The sequence below is a fragment of the Brassica napus genome, chromosome C2 (assembly GCF_020379485.1).
Source record: "Brassica napus cultivar Da-Ae chromosome C2, Da-Ae, whole genome shotgun sequence".
Taxonomy (NCBI): domain Eukaryota; kingdom Viridiplantae; phylum Streptophyta; class Magnoliopsida; order Brassicales; family Brassicaceae; genus Brassica; species Brassica napus.
In genome coordinates this window covers 7,732,718-7,748,817 of record NC_063445.1, presented here as the reverse complement: position 1 = coordinate 7,748,817, position 16,100 = coordinate 7,732,718, and the positions used below count along the sequence as shown (strand labels likewise).

The window sequence follows — 16,100 nt, the reverse complement described above, 5'->3', positions numbered from 1 at the left end:
ATATGTGTCAATGTTATTAAAATTTGCAAAAATGACAGTTTATTAAAATTACTATTAGCAAATAACAAAATGGTAGCTAACAAAGTCTAGATAAGAAACTTAATGCATGCTTTACTTGATAATACTTTCAAAATGTTTGATTGAGTATTTTTGTAAATGGATTTTATAATAATTAATACATGACAAATGAGAATATAAAATTTTAAGTGATTAAATGTCAAAAATACATGATGGTAATGGAAATTTTGAATGTCTGAAGAAAAATCCTTTGATACAAAAAGAATGTTTAAAGACAAAAGGATTTTTAACGCTAAAACCCCTCAACTATGTTTGTTTTGGGTAAAAACCCTCAAACTAAGTATTTAACGTAAAAGTCCTCAAACTAACTTTATTTAATGAAGTAAACCATAACAGGTCATAATTACTAATACTACCGGTAAATCTTTAGTTTAGGGGTTTCTAAATTAAGTAAACATAGTTTAGGGGTTTTACCATTAAAAATCAAAAAAATCAAAATTTTATAATATTATCTAAAAATTAGTAACTTAAATTTTCAAAATTAGCATTTTTTAATTTTTTTTTTTTTGTAAATATATGAGTTTGATGTGTTTTTAAAATCAACATTATATATGTATAAATTAAAAATGTAAAAATCGAGAAAATATAACAAAAATTATATAAAGAATTTAGACGTAGTAAGACTTTCTTCCCTAACTTCCGGATCAGACATATTCCAAAAGCACAAAATACTATGGCGGACAAGCTTGCAAGTGGTGCGAGGAGTTCTCCTTCAGCTATGTTATATGTCGATTCAATACTTTCGGTTTGGCTTTCTGAATCGCGTGGTCCAGTTACTTAGTTCTCGCTTATGTTGTCAAAAAAAATTACTAATTTTTAAATAATATTATAAAATTTTGATTTTTTAAAAAAAATTTTAATGGTAAAACCCCTCAACTATGTTTACTTAATGTAAAAACCTCTAAATTAAAGATTTACCGGTAGTAATGGTAATTATGACCTGTTAGGGTTTAATTCATTAAATAACGTTAGTTTGAGGGTTTTTTCTTTAAATACTTAGTTTGAGGGTTTTTACCCAAAACAAACTTAGTTGAAGAGTTTTAACGTTAAAAATCCAAGAAAAAACAATAATGTCTTCCACTCTTCCGAAAACATGCCTCTAAATGTTTAAATGGCTGATTAAATCGCTAAAGATGAATTTTCGTATGGCTATTTCACGGCCTTTTTGAATGCTTGCAGTCTTAAGTATTTTAAGATTTATAATTTATAACTTCATCATATTCAGTTGAATTCGAAGATGAAAATACACCCACTACACATACGTTATATTTATCCGTATAATATATACTGTGTGTGTATGTGTAAAAGAAACTAAGTCAAAGAACAAGAGCTTCTAGAATAAATTTGAGAGATAAATAATCGGCGTAGACATGGAAATAAATGTACTTTGAAATGAAGTCAAAACTTATATGGCAACGAGTCATAACCGTATCTATAAATGTACTTCTCGGTACCGACGTTTTTCCTCACGGCACACGCATTTCATACTCATCATATTACATCCTCGATTAATTTCTTAGAAACTTCTTCAACCTGCAGAATTTCTACAATTCATTAAACAAAAAACGTTTTATTGAAACGGAAAACTACGTACGGAGTGACAAAGTTTCTTTAATTGTTATCACTAAACTGGTGCAATGATGGAATTGCATGGTTGGCAAAAAACTATGAAAACACATTGTACTATATATCCTGCCGTTCTATGATTTAATAATACTCAATGTTCATCATTTTCTCACAGAAAGTTATATTATCATTTCTTGTTTGAAGTATCTTACTGAGGCCATGCAAGTTCCAAAAATTCTCCTGTTTTTTTTACTCAGTTCTGTCATAAGAAAGTCAAGAATTTGGATTACCTTTTCTCATATAAGTTGACTTATTCAAACCACTATCTATGAATAAGCAAATTATCCAAATTTAAGAAGTACATCAGAAATTAAGTGATAACGTTTGATTGGCTACAGAAGGGAACATTTCAACCCAAGTCACGACAAATGAAGTAACTATATAATTGCTATATATTAATTCAAATATATAAAGTGCTATGCAATTGGACAAATTTTACGCAAGTTTTTCTTTTGTATAATGATTTAAAAACTGAGACAGCTTTTCACCTTTCAAATAAACAAGTAATTGTTAGAAAACTAATCCAAAAGCAAAAAACACAAAAACCCTAGTAAGAAAAATATAATTGCTAAGGGTTGAATTTGAAATATGAAAATTAAAACACGGAGACGACTTTATATATATAATAATATTTACTTTTTAGTTAGAATAATCACTAATTAATACCTTCCTTTTTCTTGTCTTTATAAACCATCTCTTCTAAGCATTAGATCATTTCATCTTCATCAAACATAATAACACTTTGGAAGAATAAGTACAACAGCAAGAAGAAGAAAAGACAAAAGGATTTGTAAGAAAATGGGAAGAGCTCCATGCTGCGACAAGGCAAACGTGAAGAAAGGGCCGTGGTCGCCTGAAGAAGATGTGAAGCTCAAGGATTATATCGACAAATATGGCACTGGTGGCAACTGGATCGCACTGCCTCAGAAAACTGGTAATAATTACATTAGTTTATACTTATAATCCTATAAGTAGCTGCATCTTGTTTAATTTTATCTACCATAACTTATAATCCTGAGCTTCGTTTTGAATATTTATCATATACACTTTTTGAATCAATAAAATATGGATTTAATCAACAGCCCCTTGTCCCGATTTTAATTGATTCATATTTATGAGCTAGATTCATTGTCCTGATTTTGAAGTTTTGTGTAAATTATAGGGTTGAAGAGATGTGGTAAGAGTTGCAGACTGAGATGGCTTAATTACTTAAGACCAAACATCAAACATGGTGGCTTTTCTGAGGAAGAAGATAGTATCATCTTAAATCTTTACATCAGCATTGGAAGCAGGTCAGTGATTTATCTATATCGCTTGATATCTATTGATTAGTTATTTAAATAAATCATCACCTCTTAATTAATATATAATGTATTCGTGATTCAGAATTGGAGGTAATTTCTGTAAGACTTTAACTTGGGCTTCTTGTCTTTTTACCTTTTGTCTATGAATCTTACGCTGAAACACATGCAAGCCCATGTTTCAAGCTATGATATATCTCATAAAATTTAGGGTTTATATTGTCTCTTTCTCTTTGATTTGGTGTTTTTGCACTTTGGAGGCACCTGTTGTTTATTTACATCAATCAAACATGAAGTTTTTTTTGGGTAAAATATGAAACATGAAGTTAATTAGTGATCTATATATAATGAAATAATTCTTATCAATCTTCTAATAATTGTAACCTTAATCTGATACATGCAGGTGGTCTATAATTGCAGCTCAGCTTCCTGGAAGGACAGACAATGATATCAAGAATTACTGGAACACCAAACTGAAGAAAAAGCTGCTCGGAAGACAGAAACAAATGAATCGTCAAGACTCCATCACCCATTCGAATGAAAACAATATCAGCAACAACAACAACAACAACAAGAGTCCTCAAAATCTGAGTAACTCGGCTCTAGAGAGGCTTCAACTTCACATGCAGCTTCAGAACTTACAAAGCCCCTTCTTTAGTTTCTACAACAACCCTATCTTGTGGCCCAAGCTTCATCCATTGCTGCAGACTACTCCGGATCAAAACTCTAAGCTAGCATCCCTAGAAACCCTCCACCCTCTAGGAGTTAACTTTGTTCATCAGAAGAGTCATATCAATCTAGCTGAGATCAGCAATGGAGCATCTCCTATCTATTCAGACAACGTAGAGCAAGCCCTCAACCCTGCTAATGAATTTCAACCTAATTTCGGTTTTTCGCAGGACCTTCAATTAGATAATCATAACATGGACCTTATGAACAGATCATCTGGTTCTAAAGAATGGTTTCAAGTGGGCAACGAGTTTGGGCCAACGAACGATTCGAGCTGGTGGTCGGAAGAAGTGGAGCTAGAGAGGAAAACAATGTCGTCGATTTCTTGGGGATCAGCTTCTGTTCTTGATCAGACGACTGAAGGAGTGGATATACTTCAAGACTACGCTCAGATGAGCTACCACAGTGTTTAATCATTTTTATTTATCATGCATATGTACATGCATGTATAAGTATAGGGCTGGATTATTGATGAATATGTATTATTACAGTCATAAGCTTATTGTAGCATGTCGAGGGTGAAAGGTTTTTTTTCATTTTCTTTTTAAATGTAACGAGTTGTGGATAATAATAATAATAATAATAATGTAAATCATTAGTTTTACTTGCTTTTCTTATTGAATGACCTGAAAACTTACATGGATTAGTTTTACTTGCTTTTCTTATTGAATGACCTGAAAACTTACATGGATTTAAAAGTAATTACTGACCCAATTTACGATGAGATGTTAACATCTTTCATAGTTTTTACTGATTTTTGTAATCTAATAGATTTTACTCGTAGGATTCATACAAACGACTCTCCAAAGCAGGTTCTAAGTAAATGTCAATCCAGGAAAAACCCTAGCGGTCAAGGGAAAAAGAGAGAGATTTTTTTTTTAGTTTCAAGCTGATGGTCGGAGGATTCTATAACTCCGACATCGGCTTGTTTAATTCGCTTTGCTTCTTTTTTCTTTGATTTGTTTTACTTTCTATCATTTGGTTTGTTTGATTGTCAATTTATTTTAAATCTGGCAAAAAATTTTATTGTTCCTTTGTATGTTTCTTCCTATGGATTTGGTAAGACAAAAACTTCGGTTCAGTTGAACCGTTTAGAAAAGATAATTGAAATATCTATTGCGGATGGTGCCGACGGATCTTACCGGCTTCAATCGTTGATGGTTCTTCATTTGATGGTGACAGAGTTCTTATTGCAAACTATGCTTACTTAAAAATTTTGGTAATCCACACGTAAGATAGATTTATGTTAGTTTACTTTGGATTCATACTAGTGTATCATTTTTCTATACTTATTTTGCTAGTTCTCGTTGATTGTTTAGAATTCTTTACCTAGAAAGCTTAGTAATACAATAGACAAAAAAAAAAAAATTACTTGTATGTTATAACTAGCGGTATCTACTCGGAACAAACTAGCCCGAAAAAGTGATATTTCTTATAATAATAACGAATGAGTGAATGAATGGAATTGGATCGTCAACGGGGGAATAAGATTTAGTGTTTTTCTCTCAAGATTTTTATGTATACTTTTGGGCTTTTCGGCCAGAAATAATAGATATGTGGTTAATAATAATTAAACCAGGAAACAATGGGCCTGTCCGGTTTTCAGTTATAAAGGGCCAGGCCATATAAAGATCCCACTAGTTGCTGAGAGTGACATGGCCTAACCGTATGACAAGGAGGAACTTAAAATTAATTTACTCAACTAGAAGTAAAATACTATTATACATTTGACCATATATAACTAAGTTTTTTGTATATAAAAAGGCCATAGGAGCATTAGTTAAAATGTCTTTTCAGGGAACATTCTTAGGCCGGCTACATTGCTGTATTATCTCGCATCTATTATCCGTTACTTGCTAACTAATATATTAAGATCAATTTAAAACTAGTATACTTGATCAATTCTATCCAAAATTAAAAAAATCATGGACAATCACCTTTTCCTTATGCCACTTGGTTTTAAGAAATCAGTAAAAATCAGTCCATGCGATTGATCGACATATTTTCATTGCATATTTAAGATTAGAATTTAATTCCATCCGAACATACTATCACATATGAGAGATAGCGAAGAAAACTAGTTTAGTTTTATTTTGCAAAGAACAAAACATAACTCTATATTTAAAATGAAAGATTCTTTCAAAAAAGTTTAAAATGAACTTTAAAAAAATCTTCAGAGTCCACATTAGTTAATCAAGAAGTTCATGTACATGTAACAAAAAGGAGTAGTATCAAAGATCCCAATTGACAATTAATAATTAACCATAGAATTCATCTTATCAAAACGAAAGATAAAAGAGTGGTAACCATAATCGAACATGGAAGCCACAAATGGAGTTGACATCCCCCTCTAAAGGTCCAATTTTTTATTTAATTCATGAAATCATAACTTATAAATAATCACTCACCAAAGTAATTTCTCTTCACCACCCAAAACACATCTTTCATAGTCACACCACAAAGATGGCGACCGGTTCATCGACAACCCAAGTCATTTTCTTCACAATTTCCCTTCTCATGGTCGCTTTCCAAGCAGTCCATGCAGACTATTACCGTCCAAGGCCACCGGTTATCCCTACCCCTTACGTCCCTAAGCCATGGGTCCCACTTCCAACGCCGAGCCCCAAGCCTGTCTATCGGCCTCCTTACACTCCGCGTCTACCAGTTGGCTCCATCGCTAGACAGTTCCTTGACCCACATAACGCTATTCGGTCTAGACTAGGTATTTATTAGCAATAGCGATGTTCTAGAACTCGGTTTAGCCTAGACGGCATATCGATCATAAGCGAAATGATTTTTCTAAAACGATTTTTTACGAAATCGGTATAGGCGGCACATAGAAGTCCCGTATAGACACTAATCTTTTAATTAACGCCTAACGATTTTTTGAAATTACTTAAATGTACATTGTTATGATTCACCATATTAGTTGAGAGATTGGGTTCTAGTCCTTAAAATGCGATTATGGTTGGGTGTGTTGTAGAAGTCGTAAGTGCCAAGAAACCATATCTTTCACATGTCTGATGGTTACTCCTTGCTTTGTAGCCTTTGCCATAGTTTCCTCGGAGTAACAAAAAAAAACGACAAGTTGTTACATACGTCAGAATTACGGGGTAATTTGGCTATGCTAGTATGTTACGTAGGTTTACATTGTTTTTGTTTGCGCCTAAGTTTACATTTACATGTAGTATATATAACTTAACCATTACATATTTTTTATTTTGTATATTGGTATTCTTATTGCTTGTTTTGTAATAAATTGAATCTCATTTCCTATTAGGTTTGCCTCCGTTGGTTTGGGACGGCAAGCTGGCGAGCTACGCGACATGGTGGGCGAACCAGAGGCGTTACGACTGCTCAATGACCCATTCGACCGGCTCATACGGTGAGAACTTATTCTGGGGAAGTGGATCGAGCTGGGCACCTGGATTCGCGGTGCAGTCATGGGTCGTTGAAGGTAGCTCATACAACTACAACACCAACTCGTGTGACGGAAGTGGGATGTGTGGTCACTACACTCAGATTGTGTGGCGTGACACCAAAAGGCTCGGATGCGCAAGTGTGGTCTGTGAGAATGGTGCAGGAGTTTTCATCACTTGTAACTACGATCCTCCGGGTAACTACGTTGGCGAAAAGCCTTACTAAGAGAAAAAAAACATTTTAAACGGTTTTTTTTGTTTGGTTCTTGATTTCATTTAATTTCTTCATATTTTCTGTTTCAATATCCTCGTAAAATTAAAGTTTGCGAGACATCTAATTTGCATGTAACATCGTTTTGTTGTTGTTGTTGACTTGTGTAATGTCCTAACCGTCTTGTCCTCAAAATTCTGTTGATTGGCCTTATTATGGTAACATCGTGAAAGATTGACTAACCGAGTTTTATTAGCATATGGAAATCATTTAACTTCAAAAATATCAAATTATCCATGCTTACATTGATAAAATGCATAATTGAACTGAAGAAACGAATTACAAGACTTCAGTATTCAGCTAGGACAAATGTTAGACATAGCGAAATGAAAAATTCTTCTCTAAATTCGAGGCTTCATGCCATTTGTATAAAGTCAAGACTTCACCCTCCAACAGTTATCCATATTCAGCTAGGACCAGTGTTAGCCATAGTGAAATGAACATTCTTCTCATCCCTCAGATTTTATATGGTTATCATTTGATATCTACATCAACTAAAAAATTATATGTATTAATCATTTAACCTCAATCCATGACATGTTTGAAACCTCATAAATTTCAGTGCGGTCCTCTATCCAGCCGCATAAGACCAACATTATCGCTGAAACCCACACTGTAGTTTCTTAATTTTTTTTTTTTTTCTAATTATAAAAAAAAAAATTAAAGTGCATCAATCGCGGGCCGCCACGTGTTGGTGGGACCCGCGAACAGTGTAAAAAACTAACAACAAACGATCCTTATCTCAAACTTTTTGTGACCGTTTTTCGTGTTTTCTGTGGGGCTCAAGGGTTGAAAACCCCTTTAGTAACCTCGGTTGTTGATGCTCTAATAAGGCCACCGTTTGTGGCAGTCTCTATGCTAGTTCTTGCCATTATAATAGCAAAATTAAATGAGAAAAATAGAGAGAGAGAGAGAGTAAGAATGAATGAGGATGGTATGTTAGGAAGAGACTTTTTCTGATTGTCAAGAGACTCAAATCCAACATGTCTCCTTCCTATTGACTTTTTTTTTTTACATTTAATTATAAAACTTAATTATATTAGTATTATATACGTGAGGTACCCATAATAAAGAATTCATCACTAATGTTTAGGGATGGTAAAATGGTAAAACCCACCTCATTTAAACCCACTCCGTTTAAGACTCATTTCATTTAAAATTCATACCCGTTTAGACTCATTTAAAAATAAGTCTATTAGAGATACCCATTTAGATCCACAAAATTTGTACTAACCCATTTAGATTCATTTAGACCCATATTTTTAATTATTTTAACTTTATGGTTTTTTAACAGATATTAAATGAAACAAATAAAAAAAAAATTCCACCAAAACCGTATAATCGAGTTTTCCTGCCAAAACGCAATATCGAGTTTTCCCGCCAAAACCATAAAATCGAGTTTTCCCGCCAAAACCATAAAATCGAGTTTTCCCGCCAAAACCGTAAAAATTGAGTTTTCCCGCCATAACGCAATATCGAGTTTTCCCGCCAAAACCGTAAAATTGAGTCTTCCCGCCAAACCCGTAAAATCAAGTTTTCCCGCTAAAACCGAAAAACCGAGCTTTTCCCGCCAAAACCGAAAAATCGAGTTTTTTCCGCCAAAACTGTAAAATCGAGTTTTCCTGCCCAAACGCAATATCGAGTTTTCCTGCCAAAACCATAAAAATTGAGTTTTCCCGCAAAAACCGCAAAATCGAGTTTTCTCGCCAAAACCGCATAATCAAATTTTTCCGCTAAAACCAAAAAATGTGTTTTCCGTCAAAACTATAAAATCCATTTTTTTGCCAAACCTACAAAATCGAAATTTTTCCGCATAAATCATAAAATCGAATTTTTCACCAAAACTATACAATCACATTTTCCTACAAAAAATAATTAATTAAATTATATTAAGTTAAATGGGTTAACAGGTCCCCACTAACTTTAAGTAGAACTCATTTAATAAATGAAACTTAACAAAACTATTCATTTAAAACCCATTTAACTAAATGGATCTAAATGGACATTTATTTATTTTTAAAACCCATTAAAAATTCACTAACAAAACCCATTATAACATCCCTACTAATGTTGCTCTAACTTATATATATCCCAATTTGATATTCACTTCTTATCGACCAGTTTCTCTTTGTTGATCTCATATATTATGTTTTGGATTATAGAAGAGTCTGAGCTGAAATCTTATTATTTGAAGTCAGAAACCACATAAAGTGATGATACTATTAGTTTTGTCCCACCTATTGTTATAAACATGCATGTAGGCCACACGGCACATGTAATAAGCTACAGCTAGAATGAAAGAAAACACAGTGTCTTGTTGCAACACATATTATAGAACTGAGAATTGACGGTCAACGATTGCTCCTCATTTTGATAAATTTGGACTATATGGGTAAGAAATCTCGTAGGCACATTCAATATTGTTTGATTGCGTCACAGATTCACGGAGAAACGTATCACATCTTTACATTTTACACTCACAAAGGGTACACAAGATATGCAGTATTTTGATTTTGTGCCTAAAAATAGAAAGGAATTGCTGAGTCAGGAGGAGATATTCGCTACGTAGTTTCCGGATAAAGGAGTGTTCGATTGCTTTAAGTCACCCCGTAATATCACAACCATCGGTTTCATCTATAGTAAGGCCAAAACGGTAGAACAAAACAAAATCTGGCTTACGTTACATCATTATCTGACCAATTCTTCTTAATCCAACCCATATATTTATCCAACTTCACAAAGCTCTGGGCTGGTTACATTGAACTTCACAAAGCTCAGGGTTTTGTTCGTCTGGTTGAACACTATGAAGAAAGTTAAGATCTTTATGATCTTTCTCTGTTTTAACGCAGCGTCCTTTCTAGTGGTAAGACTTATATCCAAAGCTCTAGTTTTTTTTCGATCACTAAAACATATCTGAGATTCTTCTAAAGTTTGTTTGTTGATTTGATTTGTATGAAGTCCGCCGATCCACAAACATGTCCTGCGGATTCAGGAGGGAAGTGTAGTGGTCCTGATGATTGGGAAGGAGAGTTCTTCCCTGAGATCCCTCACATTAAGTATGAGGTAAGCAGTGAAACTGTAGAGTAGGTACTAGTTTATTTGCATGTGTAGATTGATTTGATTGTTAACGACTTGTTACAGGGACCTAAGAGCAGTAACCCACTTACTTACAAGTGGTATAACGCTGAAGAGGAGATTCTTGGCAAGAAAATGAAGGTAAAAGTCAGCATTTTCAACCATGTGTTATGGATTTTGAAGATAGATAGGGTTAAGTTGTTGTTTTTATATTAATTCTCGTGAAATGGAACAGGACTGGTTTAGATTCAGTGTTGCGTTTTGGCATACATTACGTGTGGACTGGAGGTGACCCATTTGGTGCTGCTACCAAGTATTGGCCCTGGGAAGATGGTACCAACTCTGTGTCTATGGCTAAGAGAAGAAGTTAAACAGACATGTTTTATGTTTACTACTTTCTCTATATTGAGTGAGTTACTGATTGTTTGTTTAATGCTGCAACTACAGTGAGAGCCAACTTTGAGTTTTTGAAGAAGCTTGGAGTTGATTGGTGGTGTTTCCATGACAGAGACATTGCCCCTGATGGCAATACACTTGAACTAAACTCAAGCTTCCCAAACATTCACTAGTTCATTACTTTCTCTGAATCTGTAACCTATTCTCTGCAGAAATCTAATAAAAACTTGGGTGAAGTTATTGAACTTGCCAAAGAACTCCAAAAGGTGATTCAAGTTGTTTTAAATTAATTATCCAAATTTGGATGATGGCTTCTGTAGCCACTTCATTTTTTTAAGTTCTTAACTGATGAAAGCACTATCTTTAGTTTGATGTGGTTCCTCTTCTTCTTCTTTAAATTGCAGGAAACCAAGATTAGACCGTTGTGGGGAACGGTTCAGCTTTTTTTGCATCCTCGATACATGCACGAGGAGCAACGAGCTCCTTTTTGGCTCAATCGGATAATTCGGTTTTTCTAATTAAAAACATCGGAAACTATAGTTATCTTAACCAAAATTCCGAACCAAAATAACCAATTTTTGAATTTGTAGCCACTTTAAATTGAAATTTAACCAAAATAAAAAAAAATTGCTAGAAATAAGACGAGATTTCGGCTGAACCGAACTAACCAACCCGCATGGCTAATAACTGGTATGTAAACTATTGCAATATAATCTTTGTTATCTTCATACACACTTTTAATCGAGCCTAAGCCTCAAGAACCAACCAAGCACCAGTATGACTGGGATGCTGCAACAGCTGCCAATTTCCTGAGGAAGTACGGACTTATTAACGAGTTTAAACTCAACATTGAGTGTAACCATGCTAGGCTCTCTGGACACACCTGTCATCACGAGCTTGAAACTGCAAGAATTAATGGTTTACTTGGGAACATTGATGCAAACACTGGCGATGCTCAAACTGGTAATGCTTATTTAATCTCACCTCTCTTGATCATCAATGACTCTTATCAGGTTCCGGGTGATGCAAACAACTTCTTTTTCTTTGCCTCAACAGGATGGGACACGGATCAGTTTCTTACAGATGTTGGAGAAGCAACTATGTTTATGATGAGTGTCCTCAGAAATGTATGTAAAACACATCTCCCAAGGTCATTCTGATTAATAGCCTATGTTCATGTCTTGTCTTGTATTGGAAACAGGATGGGATTGCTCCAGGAGGCTTCAACTTAGACGCAAAACTGTAAGAGCGTTTCTTGATTCCCATTCTTGAACTCAAAAAGAAGCTAATAATGTTTTCTTTATCAAACAGGCGAAGAGAGAGTACAGATGTAGAAGACTTGTTCATTGCTCATATTAGTGGTATGGACACTCTCGCTCGTGGGCTTAGAAATGCAGTCAAACTCTTGGAGGTTAACTAATGATTTGAATAGATAAAAGGTTTCAACTTTGTTCAAGTGTGAGTTGATTGGATATAGATCTTTATACTAAAATTTTCATCAATGACTTCTTATCAGGTTCCATCTTAACATAAATATAAAATAAACTGAAGAAAAAAATAATTTTATTGTAGAATTATTCCATTTTGAAATAAAAGTGGGATATTTTTTTTTGAAATAAATAAAAGTGGGATATTAATATGGAGATCTCTATTTTTTATTATAATGATCTTATACTAGGATACACGATATATTACGTAGCATAAATAATTGATTTATTACTAGATATTTAACATGATATAAAAATTAACATAAGCTTTTATATGTATTATATATATGATCGATACCGTTGGAATCTTACTACTACGAAGTCGAGTAAGTTTTTGTGCCTCATAGCAAAAATAAATGCTGAAAAATTACTTGACGTTGAAATTAGCAACTTCAAGTATTTGTTGACAAAAACTTAGAAACAAAGATAACAATAGTTGAAAAGTTATATATGGAATAGATATCCGTATAATTGCTATGAAATAGTTGTGATATACTTTGTCTTTTTCAGTTTTAATTTGCGACGACCCTAATGTACACATTACAATAATCGTGTCTATTTGTCGTCACACGAATGATGAATCTAATTGCTACATACTTTGTTGTTGAAGAATTAAGTTTATATGTATATTATGTATTATAAATATAATGATAAAATGGTCGGCAAAAAGTAGTAAGTCTTTTCTTTTTGTCGATTTGTGGCCGAAAGTCGAGTCTCGTGAAAGGTCTCATTATAACAAATGATAATGTTAATTATATAAGGTAAAATTGTCGAAACGGTACAAGAAAACAGAATGGTTGTTTTTTTTGGTATAAAACATTTTTTATCTATTTTTTCTCACTTTTATCCTTTCCATTTCTAAAACTTAATGAAATAAATAGTTTTATGAATCAAAAAATTTATAAAAAATAGAAACAATTGATAAAATATCCATATATACAAACTGATATTTTTTTTTTGTTGAAAAACTTGATAAATAAAAATTTTAATTTACGTTCTACAAAAAGTAGATTTCGTCTTCTACGAAAAATAGGTTAGTAGAAATTAAATTCCAGATTAAACAAGTTCATCTATTTTTTTTAGAACGAACAATCTACTTTTAATTAAACTTCTAAATATATGGAATGTGAATTCTACTAATTGTAAAGTTAGCTACTTTTTCTAAGAATGCAGTTTCTATTTTTATGAGGTATTCTAAAATTCCCGGAATGCGAAATCTAGACAATACTCAAACGTCTACGTAAGGTAGAATCTGCTTATAGGATTTTTGTCTTGGTTCTACCCAGTGTAGAAAGTAACTTCTACGGAAAAAAAAACCTGATTTTGGCATTTATGAAAATTTCAGTTAAAAAAATATTCTAAGAATATTTATAATATTCTAACTTCCGCGTATATTTGTAGTAGGAGATTTAATTAGATGATATATTTGCATTAAATGTACTGTATATGTAGCTGGCTCAGTTGGGGTGAAGGAAAGACTTTTAGGGGTTAACGGACCCGAGTTCGAACGTCAAATTTGAATTTTTTTTGTTCGTGTTTTGGATTAAAAATTATAATAATACAGTTTCACCTCGAACACCCGACCTTTACTATAATGACCAATATGTCAAACCACTAGGATGAGCAGTACAATTGCTTTCATAGTAAATCTGTTAATATACAACGATGGTTCACCTAACAAAAAATGGGAAAAGTTTGAGTTTTTGTTCTTACATATGTTGGGTAATAGGTTAATTGTGGATCTCAATCGGGTCGGGTTTTATGACTGAGTTGGATCCTAATGTCGGGTTTATGAGAAACATAGTCAAGAGTGTTGTATTTCAGTCATGATATGAACTCGTGGAAGAGAATTACACAAATTGTTTTGATAACTTTGTCTCTAGACTACTTTTGGGACGATTCTAATTAAGGAATTAGTAGCACTGCCTTAGGGTATATTTGTTGTGTATTCTAAAGTTTTAGTTTACCACTATAGTTGTGATTTAGGGTATCGTTCAGGGTTTATTTAGGGTCTCATTTAGGTTTGTTTAGGGTCTCATTTAGGAGAAACTTATCTTTGTTCATAAACAAGGATACGAGTCAAATATCTCTAGATGGGTGCGTGCACTGTTGAATTGGTTAAATTTGAGATGTGGGTTTGAAAAATTGGAAGGAACGTTTCTATAGTAACTGTCTTTAAACTACACCAAGACATTCAATTGCATCTGGTACAATATAATACAACTTTAAACATGGAAAAGAAATCAAGCTTGAGTATAGGAACAAGCCTAACTTGATATTGACATGGAAAATAACTAAGTTTGTAACAAATATACCAAAGTGAAAATGTGATATCGAACAGGCATGCGCTCAGTGTCGGATCTGAAGCATTGAATCTGGTCAGCCCGTCAGCCTTAAAACTCAAATTGTTGATCAATAATAGTATGGTTGTACCTGCTCATCTTCTTCGCATCCTCGTGAAGGGAAAACAAACCAATACAGACAAAAAACAAACATTGAGAAATGCAAAAGAAAAGCCTTTCAAATTAGCATCAAGACAATCACTCTTCCCACGTGGATGATGAAACCAATTCAGCTGTTGTAATTCAGGAACTCCTTCTATTGTCTCCCAATAGAACGAACCACAAGTTCATTATTCCCATTGAGAGAAAGGTTCTCAAGAAAGGAGAATACAAGAAAGTATATATACACCCGAGTGCACAGAAATACAATAGCATCCAACACTAACGAAATAACTCTTTGTTCATCTTCTGTTACCAACAAAAATACTAAGGTGTAAAACATTGATTTACATCGAACATAATATCTTAGCTATCTTTTCAAAAACTTAACATATAAGCTTGTAGCTACAAATTCAAACATCAAACAAGCAATTCTTCAAAAACAGATAAGAACGATGACTTCATATGATCTAACCCATCAACAAAGAACATAACTTTCCTCGAGAAATCGAAATCCAAACCAAAACCCAGATTTTAGAATTATTGTAAGAACGAAAAGATTGTTTTAAAGCACCAACCTCCAGAACTCCTCGACAGTGGAGAACGTGAACGCGGATCTAAGGAGCTTCTCCAAGTCGTCTTTTCGTTAGAAAATCAACGAATGAAAAGAGGAACTGTGGAAAGTCCATAAATGCTCCAAGGGATGCGATTCAGGAACTGTGGATTTGCCCGATTCGTCAACATCTCCGTCTACGATCTCTCCTTCTACCGCATCGTCACCTGGTCCAATCAGATGCTCTACAGAATTAGGCTTCGCTTCCTTGGTAGCAACAACAGGCTTGAGAGCGTCGTCTACAGCCATAGTCTCTCCGTCTTCTCTTCTCCGAACGATCTACTTCTTCTCGAAGGGATCCACATCTGTAGCCGTCTCAGTTTGTCGAGAGAGACTGAGAAAACAATTAGATCTAGGGTTACGGAGAAATGAACTTTTTTAATTATTATTTTCTTTTATTTTTTACTACGTTTTTAATATTTAAAGTAGTTTAAATCATATTTTATTTGATTAATCACAGGCTAATTTTGGAATTATAAAAAAACTTATACCAAAGGGACAAACTAAGGTTGGTATTATACTAATAGGACAACGAGTGTGTTTTTTTGTTCTATTTTGGCAATTTTCCCATTATATAATGACATTAATACTTTATCCATAGTAGTTCCTCTTTTACAAAACTCATGCATTAGAGTAACTTTCATGTGTTGAAAAAAAAGCAACT

At 33.6% G+C, this 16,100-nt stretch overlaps 2 protein-coding genes and 1 pseudogene across 2 annotated transcripts; all 3 read left to right on the top strand.

Moving 5' to 3' along the window:
* Positions 1 to 1,124: 1,124 nt before the first annotated feature.
* On the top strand, positions 1,125 to 5,905 carry LOC106400350 (transcription factor MYB36-like). The gene is made up of 3 exons (XM_013840723.3): positions 1,125 to 2,638; positions 2,867 to 2,996; positions 3,409 to 5,905. The coding sequence occupies exons 1-3, from the start codon at positions 2,503 to 2,505 to the stop codon at positions 4,145 to 4,147; spliced, it is 1,005 nt and encodes a 334-aa protein (XP_013696177.2). The 5' UTR covers positions 1,125 to 2,502; the 3' UTR covers positions 4,148 to 5,905.
* Positions 5,906 to 6,128: 223 nt separating this feature from the next.
* On the top strand, positions 6,129 to 7,606 carry LOC106444142 (pathogenesis-related protein PR-1). The gene is made up of 2 exons (XM_013885657.3): positions 6,129 to 6,456; positions 7,015 to 7,606. Exons 1-2 carry the CDS (start codon positions 6,198 to 6,200, stop codon positions 7,377 to 7,379), a joined length of 624 nt encoding a protein of 207 aa, XP_013741111.1. The 5' UTR covers positions 6,129 to 6,197; the 3' UTR covers positions 7,380 to 7,606.
* A 2,485-nt stretch (positions 7,607 to 10,091) lies between these two features.
* Positions 10,092 to 12,410, top strand: LOC106442335 (annotated as a pseudogene).
* Positions 12,411 to 16,100: the final 3,690 nt, after the last annotated feature.